Source organism: Jatropha curcas, chromosome 2 (assembly GCF_041381405.1).
Source record: "Jatropha curcas cultivar XTBG-Jc1 chromosome 2, XTBG_Jcur_1.0, whole genome shotgun sequence".
In the NCBI taxonomy this organism is placed as follows: domain Eukaryota; kingdom Viridiplantae; phylum Streptophyta; class Magnoliopsida; order Malpighiales; family Euphorbiaceae; genus Jatropha; species Jatropha curcas.
In genome coordinates this window covers 12,134,482-12,143,613 of record NC_143152.1, presented here as the reverse complement: position 1 = coordinate 12,143,613, position 9,132 = coordinate 12,134,482, and the positions used below count along the sequence as shown (strand labels likewise).

General features: G+C 45.0%; 1 protein-coding gene across 1 annotated transcript; it reads right to left on the bottom strand.

Annotated features, from left to right (window-relative positions):
- Positions 1 to 8,523: 8,523 nt before the first annotated feature.
- On the bottom strand, positions 8,524 to 8,859 carry LOC149498255 (uncharacterized). Its single transcript, XM_089717271.1, has one exon. The coding sequence runs from the start codon at positions 8,857 to 8,859 to the stop codon at positions 8,524 to 8,526; it is 336 nt and encodes a 111-aa protein (XP_089573397.1).
- Between the last annotated feature and the right edge of the window lie 273 nt (positions 8,860 to 9,132).

Below are 9,132 nucleotides of genomic sequence, written 5' to 3'. Positions count from 1 at the left end.
TGGGATGGCCCTGGCTCGGAAAATTATGAACCTGGGTTATTACTGGTCAACTATGAACGAAGATTGCGTGAGGCACACACGGAAATGCCACGAGTGTCAAATTTTCGCTAAACTGCAAAGGCAGCCTCCGGTCAATCTGAATCCCATAGCCTCACCATGGCCTTTCGCAATCTGGGGCATAGACATAATTGGAAAGATCCATCCGAAGGCCTCTAATGGCCACCAATTTATCCTGGTTGCTGTTGATTATTTCATAAAGTGGATCGAGGCAGCCTCCTATTCGGTTTTGAATGCCAAGAAGGCAGCACAGTTCGTTCGTACCCACATCCTTTGTCGGTATGGAACACCATTCGAGATTATCACTGATAATGGATCTCATTTTCAAAACGAGTTTTCAGACCTGCTGAAGCGAAAGAAGATCCAGCATCATAAGTCCTCTCCCTACCGTCCACAGACGAACGGGGCAGTTGAGGCTGCAAACAAGGCCATAAAGGTCATTTTGCAGAAGACAGTTCAAAAGCATAGATCTTGGCACGAACAGTTACCAAATGCCTTATGGGGATATAGGACTTCAATCAGAACGCCTACTGGGGCGACCCCGTATTCCTTAGTATATGGCATGGAAGCAGTATTACCTATTGAGCTGGAAGTTCAGTCGGCGAGGATCATCCGGGAAAGCCAGATCAGCGAAGCAGATTGGGTTAAGAATTATCATTTGCAACTCTTGGGCATGGATGAAAAGCGACTACGAGCAATCCACCAAACTCAAGTGTATCAAAGAAGAATGGCCCGGCATTTCAATAAAAAGGTCAAAGACCGTAAACTGGAAGAGGGTTGTTTGGTCCTAAAGGAAATTAGACAGCCAATCATAGACCCACGTGGGAAGTTTCGTCCTCATTGGGCTGGACCCTATGTGTTGAAGAAGATACTATCTGGCGGAGCCGTCATCTTGACTGATTTGGATGGTTTGGAATTCACAAATCCATGTAATTTAGATCAGTTGAAAAGGTATTTTGTGTAATTGTAATCATTTGCATAATGTAAAAGGAACTACTTTAGACCTGATTCTCTTCTGAAAAAGAAATTATATATCGGAGATATGTAGGCAGCCTTCATTGGGCGCGGTCTAAACATTAATAAAAAAAAAAGTCATTTCATAATTCTTTTCTTCTTTGCCAATAACAAAAAAAAAGAAGAAAAAAAGAGAAAGAAAGAAAAACCCGCTAAGTCGAAAACCCGAAAGGGCGACTTAGGCAAAATTCGGGGCCCGCTAAGTTGAAAAACCCGAAAAGGGCAGCTTAGGCAAAAATGGGTAGCTCGCTAAGTTGAAAACCCGAAAGGGCGGCTTAGGCAAAACTTAGAGCTTAAAAAAAAAAAAAATAATAAAGTTGGAAAATGCTTGGAAAGTTTGAAAGACAAATGACATTCATAATTCAAGCAAGCAGTTCAAATCAAGCAGAAAGCAAAAGATTCCAATAAATAATAAAGTCTAAACCAAAGTCTCAAGTAAAAAGCCAAAAAAGGCAAAGCATACATCCAGAAATAAACCCAAAAAAATCATAAGTCTATAGAAGTCTAGGTATCCCGCCACCTCCGTGGAGCGGCATCCTCTGAGTCTTCTACCGAACCAGCCTTGCCTGTCCGAGGAGCCAGCACGATCTCCTCACCAGTCCCAACCTCATCCTCAGCATCAGCTTGAACCCAACCTTCGAGTACGCTCAGCAGTGCAGTCCTCCTTGGTCTCTCAATTGGCCAGACAGTAGTAATGAACCAGGCCCGGTACTCGAGAGAAGTCTGAACGCTGGTAGGATCAGGTAAAGGTCTAACCATACGGTGATCTCTAACCCAAGCTTTAAGAACAGCTCGGGTAACACCAGCAGTAATCGCAGAATCAGCTGAAATGTCATCCATAATAGGGACAGTCTGATCTATCCCCATCTGCCTCAGAACGCGCGAAGCGCAGTACCAAGTACAGTGTGTGAGGCCTAGGAGGTAAACCCGAGAATGGCGGAAGCTGACCTGAATAAAGCAGTTGATATTATACCAAGGGACGAACCACAGTATCTCATTTGGACCCAATTCAACCAGCCATGAAGTCCATGTTTTAATAGAAGGGTGGGAGAGCAAGATTTTCCGCATGCGATATTGAGAAGGATTGTAAGGAAGGGAGGTTGGAGCAGCCACTACTTGAAGGTGATCCCTCAACCAAACCTGAATAATGGATCTTTTCCATTATAAGAAAAAAAGAAGAGGAAGAGGAAGAATGAGGTAGGATAATAGAAAAATACCTGGAGAATGATGGGGGAAACAGTCCAATCATCGAACCCTAAAGCAGCTCTGTCAAGACTTCTAATGGTCTCAGCCAGCACAATACCGCCAATGCAACCCATATCCTCCATTTGCCAAACCATAGGGCAAAGCCGCAAGTCTCCAAAACCCGGGTCACGGTTGAATAAGAAACCAGCCAACAAGCAAAAAACCAGGGCCCGCATCCTCAGCCTCATCCGGTCAGGATCGTCCAAGCAAGTCTCTGAAAATTCATCAATCAGGGGTAGCAGAATCGCCTTCTGGTCATCCACAATCATAGCCTTAGCCTGTGGCCGGCTAAACCGAAACAAGTTCTCAAACGACTTAACATACCCAACTTTCACCTCGTGCCTAACCAAGGGAGCATTGGGATCACACCCTATAATCGCACAAAATTCCTCAAAGAGAGGGCACATTTCCTCCATCATAGCCCCAAACCGAAAGACGTGAGCCTCAGGATCCCAAAATCTAATACAGGCTCGCACAAAGTCCCAGTCAACTACTACGCCCCTAAGAGTGATAACAGGAGAAATCCCGTACCTCCCCAAATTGATCTTTTCAACTTTGGAGAGACTCCTGGTCCAGCTATGCATGCTATGATTGTAAAAGGGATTCATGTTTCGTATTTATTTATCCTTCCTGTTTTTATTAAAAAAAAAAAAAAAAAAAAAAAATAAATATAATAAATAAAAAAATAAAGAAAAAAGGAGGGAGAGAGAGAACTGACCTAAATAGTTGTTTAAGCACAATGTTTGAGAGTCAGAATGAAAGAAAAAGGGGCTGAAAGCAGCCTTTTTATTAAGAAAGTCGCGCCTAAGGGCGGCTGCCCGCGCCCTCTAAGGCAGGTATGCCCGCCCAGGAAGGGCGGGCACGCCCGCTCAGCGTGGGCGGACATGCCCGCCCAGCTAGGGCGGGCACGCCCGCCCATCGTGGGCACACATGCCCGCCCAGGCAGGGCGGGCACGCCCGCCCAACGTGGGCGGACATGCCCGCCCAGCTAGGGCGGGCACGCCCGCCCAGAGTGGGCGCACATGCCCGCCCAAGCAGGGCGGGCACGCGCGCCCAGTATGGGCGCACATGCCCGCCCAAGCAGGGCGGGCACGCGCGCCCAGTATGGTCGCACATGCCCGCCCAAGCAGGGCGGGCACGCGCGCCCAGTATGGGCGCACACGCCCGCCCAGCCAAGGCAGGCATAAAAAAAAAAAAAAAAAAAAAAAAAAGAAGAAAAAAAAATAAATAGGAATAAAAATAAAAAAAAAATAACTTTTTCCTCTTCTCTTTCAAAAAAAAAAGAAACAAAGTTTGTACTTTTTTTTTTTTTTTTTTTTTTTTTTTTTTTTTTTTCCTTTTCTGCTCAAATCTCATACATACATATTGTCAAGTATTAATCAAGTGCAGGTACAAATAAGTTGAGTACAGAAATACAGGTCAAGATTCAATACAGGAAAATAAAGAGGGAAAGAAAGTAAAGGAAAGCAAAGAAATCTAGCAACCATCAGCGGCGAGACCTCCTCCGCCTCTGGTCGTCAAAAGCCTGCAGTGTCCAAGCTGACGTTAGTTCCTCCTGCATTCCAAGGATTAGCTCCATCATCTGACGGATCAAGCCGTCAGGAACCTGGAAATCGCACAAAAATACAAAGTCAATGTACAAATCTCTTATGAATCTTTTTTATGAGAGATTTACCAGTCATTACCTCATTAATGTCATCAGGAGGAAGAGCCAGGTGATTCACACGGTCCAGGGATACCTCCCTAAGAGACGAAGTACCCTCAGGAGTGTAATAGGAAATGCTGTATGGAAGGTGCAAGTTGGCCAAGCCCCGATGGACAGGCCTGGTAGCCTCTGAAATAGCCTGGGGAATCCTGAAGGCACCAACCAAATGACTAGGGCCAGCTCGAGACGGACCCTCCACCGGAGTAGAAGAAGAAGGCTGGGCCTCAGGCCTCCTCCTTGGAGTCCTGGCCGAAGAACCAGAAGCCCGAGAGGAACGTGTGCCAAGCGGCTGGGAAGGAGTCGACCTCGGGAGGCTGTCGAACCTGGAGCCGATGGGCCGCATCAGAAACACCTGGCAGAATTCGTCGTAATCTCCACCTTGGATCAATTCCATGTACGGGATACCCTCAGTATGGACATCTGTAAGAACCATCTGTTTGCCCGCTCGCATGTCCTCAGGGGGAGGAAGAGGAACCGAGCGGCAGCCCCTAACCTGGAAGTTCACTCGCTCACCCAGGTAATAACGTCTCAGAACAGGATGTGATAAGACAAACCGTCGCCGAGACAGAGCATCTGATCGCCTGAAGTGGGGATCCGCCTCAATCCAATGTTGGAGTCGGGTGCCCATCGCCCCTACTTCAACCTATGTAAGAGAAGTAAATGTGTTAATAAATCTTTTTTTACACAACCAAGAGAAATTAGGAATGCACTCGCCTGCCCTATGGAACAAGTATCGAAGAAGCTCCGCAGATCTCCCAAAGACTGCCGGCGTAGAACAGACTGTTGGTTAGCTCGGTACCATCTCCAAGCTAAAGGTACCAACCCTAGCCCAAGATCAGTACGGGCCAGCTCAGGGCAGATAGAGGGGAAATACTCAAAGGCCCAAGTCTGCACAAGGAAGGAAAGGATTAATAATAAAAAAGGGGGCACAGAATGAGGATATGTTCTTTACATTACCTCCCAGAAATAGTAGGTCCCACTGAGCCTGCAGTGGCCTCGACTCATATCGCACATGTCATCATACATGCGGCTCAGAATAGCACCAGCCCAGTCATACTCAGAGAGGTGGGCCAAGTCCTCCAAACTCCTCAGTATAGAGGGATTAAACTTCTCTTTTCTGTTAGACCAAAAAGACGAAGCAAACAGCAGCAGCAGAGTGAATCTAGCTACCTGAGTCGCTGTTAGCTCTCCCTGTCTATGTCGAGCATAAATGCTAGGAGCTTGGGAGGATAACCAGTGCCTCGAAACACTCAGATCGGGGGAGGAATGGCTGGGTCTAACAATCCGGGGAAGGTCAATCCCTATCAGCTCCGTCATTCGGTCGGGGGTAACCGCAGTCCTCCAATCGTCATACAGCTCGATCGGCTGAGTACCAAAAGGAATCCCAGAAATCAATGAAAAGTCAGTTGGGGTCATCGTCATCTCGCCCCAAGAGAAGTGGAAAGTGTTGGTGGTGTCCCACCATCTCTCAGCCAACGCGCCCAGTAAACTTTTGTAATTCTGCCTACCCAGCTCGAGATTTCTTAAGAAGCCCAGGTGAGAGGGGTCAATGATGGCTCCGACCGGGTTATTAGGATCAAGTATGTCAAATGGGATCTCAGCAATAGAGGACTCGCCCACGTCCAGCCTTATATATGCGTCCTAGAAGGTAAAACAGTTTAAGGTTATCCTTTGGTTCCTAACTAAAAGATATCCTAATCCTCCCCCAGTACCATACTAATAAAAGTGGTAAGATTCAATCACGATTTGGCCTAAGGCCCAAAAATCATAATTTGGCCTAAGGCCCAAAAAATCACGATTTGGCCTAAGGCCCAAAAAAAAAAAAAATCATAATTTGGCCTAAGGCCCGAAAAATCATAATTTGGCCTAAAGCCCAAAAAATTCACACTTGGCCTAAGGCCCAAATATACAGAAGCGAAGAGAGCTTACCTGGGCAAAGACGCCGGTCATGGAAGCATGATTGTCAGCGTCCGCCGTAAGATTGGCATCGTCAACAGAGATTCCCAGAGACTCCAGGAGATCCTCACCGCTGCTATGGCTCGGGGAAACCATGATGAGAAAATTTGAGAGAATTTGAGAGAGCTCTTTTGATTTGGAGAGTGGAGAATGAATGAAGTAATGAGTTTTTGAGCTATTTATAAGCAAATAGCCAAGAGGCGGGTCTTTTGGACGCGTCCGATTTTCGCCTCCAAAATTTGTGTTTCAGACAACCACCGACTCCCATAAATCATTTTTTATGATAGTCAGTGGGGGGCAATTGTGAATACTCAAATTTTGAGGCTCAAAGAGCCATTTTTTTTCGGACTGCAAACAGTCCGGTCGGACCGGAGGTCATTCAAAAAAGTTCACCGGAAGTGTGCCAATATGGTACTTGAAATGTCCGAAAAATTACGAGGATCACGGAACTGGTCTCGGAATATTTTTCCAAGATCCGGAACTCCCGGAAAAGCCTCCGGAATAATAAGGAGAAAAGGCACACGTGCCCGCCCACGGGGGCGGGCCTGCCCGCCCAAGCCAGGCGGGCATGCCCGCCTCGCATGGGCAGGCACACCCGCCCAGCTTGGGCGGACACGCCCGCCCAGCATGGGCGGGCATACCCGCCCAAGCCAGGCGGGCATGCCCGCCCAGCTTGGGCGGACACGCCCGCCCAGCATGGGCGGGCACACCCGCCCAGCTTGGGCGGGCACACCCGCCCAGCATGGGCGGGCACGCCCGCTCTCTTAGGCGGGCACGCCCGCCCTCGAGGGCCGGCAGGCGCGCCCGGGGTGCGTTTTTTTTCTTATAAAAAGAGGCCCCGGGGCTCCATTTTACTCACTCAGTCTGTGTTGACGGACGCTCCTTCTCCCTACGCTCTTTGCGATTCTTTACTGCTTTCTTGCATTTTTTTAGTTTTAATTTTATTTTATTGTTGTGATACCTGGTCACTTAAAATTAAATTAAAATTAATTCCCTTAACGAGGAGCTTAACCTGGAGTTAAGAAGCGGTCGACGATTAAATCAGGTATGTAAACAAAACTCTGCCTATTTAATTTTAGCACTTCATGCATGCTTCTCTTCTACTCCGCCTAAATTCTATAACGGCATAAATGCATTCATATCATCCACCAGGCAAATAAAATGGTCTTAAATAAATAAAATTAAGCTTAAGTGCCCGGTTAATTAATAATCGCGGTATTAAAGCTTAAATTCGACAATATTGGCTAAAAGCCTAGTTAATCAATAACTATGGTGAAAGTGCCTTATTTCGAACAGTTTTTTTTTTGCCTAAGTCTAATTAATCAATAATTGTGACTAAAAGGCCCTGATTAAACACTCTTTTTTTTTATGGCAATAAATTGCCTATATTTCAATTTAATTAATCACTTTAGGCAAACAAATTGCCTATAAGTGAGAATTGATTCTTTTCCATAGCGACAAATCGCTTCAAGCAATATTTTGGCTAAAAGCCTTTAATTAATCACTTTAGGCAAACAAATTGCCTATAAGTGAGAATTGATTTCGTTCTCATAGCGACAAACCGCTTAAATCAAAATTTGGCTAAAAGCCTTTAATTAATCACTTTAGGCAAACAAATCGCCTATAAGTGAAGATTAACCTTTTTGTAGCGACAAATCGCTTAAATTAAATTTCTTTGGCTAAAAGCCTTCGAACAATTTTTTTTGGCAAATAAACTGCCTTAAATCAATCCATTTAGGCGATAATCGCCCAATTAATATCATTTGGCAAATTAAGTGCCTAAACCAATATTTTGGCTTTAAAAGCCTTAAAACAATTCGTTTTGGCACAAATGCCTTAAAAAATCAATCTTTTGGCAAGAATAAGCCCAAATTAAACTCTTTTGGCTAAAAGCCTCAAAATCAACATTTTGGCACCAAGTGCCTAAATCAATCAGTCTTTTGGCAAAAAGCCTAAACAAAATGCACGGAGCATACACACACTCATGCATAAAGCATCCCATTCAAAGCCCTCTAAAAAGAGGCGTATCGAACTACGTCGACTTTGATCTTCCATTCAAACGGAAGTACGTAGGCACGTTTGGGATTTAACCCCGAGCGGCAAGTCAAAATCACATAAACCTTTTATTTGGTCCAATCACATCATTTACCTTGCAAAGCATTCAAGCATTCATTCATGGTTAGTTTATCAGCATGACATAGTCTCGGGATCCATCTCGGGTTTGCACACCATGCTTTAGACATTGGGTAATTAATCTAGTAACTAGGTTAATTAAAAATGAAGTCACTTAGGGTTTTTTCCTAGTTTACCCTGAAACAATTAAACAAGGTGGCGACTCACACATCACGTGCATTTCTTCCTTAGTCACATGCCTTCATATTGCATTTGATATTTTGGGGAGGGGTTCACAACAGTTGATCGATGAATCGGGTGTTGAGCCTCTTTCCATCTAGGAGTGCCAACTCTTGATAATGATCCTCGGCCCATCAACATTCTAGAATCTTGGATTCTGTCATCATGTGCAAGGACTGCACTTCTATTTCAATTTATGACACGACTTCCATTTCATAGAATAGAGAATAAGGAGTTGCCCCATTCGCAGATTTGGCGGTGGACTTGTAGCCCCGTAAAGCATACTGTAGCTTGCTTGCCGAATCAAGATGATTTTCTGCCATTTTCCTCAGTGTCTTCTTGATGTTCTTGTTTGCGGCTTCTACTGCCCCATTAGCTTGTGGTCGATATGATGAAGACTTATGGTGTTTAATCCCATACTTTTTTAACAGTGTCTTTACTTTTGCTTGGAATTGAACTCCATTATCTATCACTATATGATGGGGGATCCCATATCTGCAGATTGGATTCTTTTTAATGAATTTGGCCATTTGCTTGATTCCGATGTTCTTAAAAGATTCTGCTTAGACCCATCTCGAGAAATAGTCCACTGCCACCACTATGAATTGGTATCCATTAGAAGCCAGTGGTGAAGTTTCGTCAATGATATCTATTCCCCAAGCTGCAAATGGCCATGGCAAAATAGAAGGATGTAATTTTGAAGGTGGATTGTGACTCAAGTCTCCATAAATCTAGCATTCGAAGCACCTTTTCACAAAAGAAATACAATCTTTTTCCATTGTCGACCAAAAAAATCCTTGTCT

Bases quoted from the DNA above. Each gene is read 5' to 3' on its own strand.
- LOC149498255 (XM_089717271.1), bottom strand. From the start codon at position 8,859: ATGGCCAAATTCATTAAAAAGAATCCAATCTGCAGATATGGGATCCCC.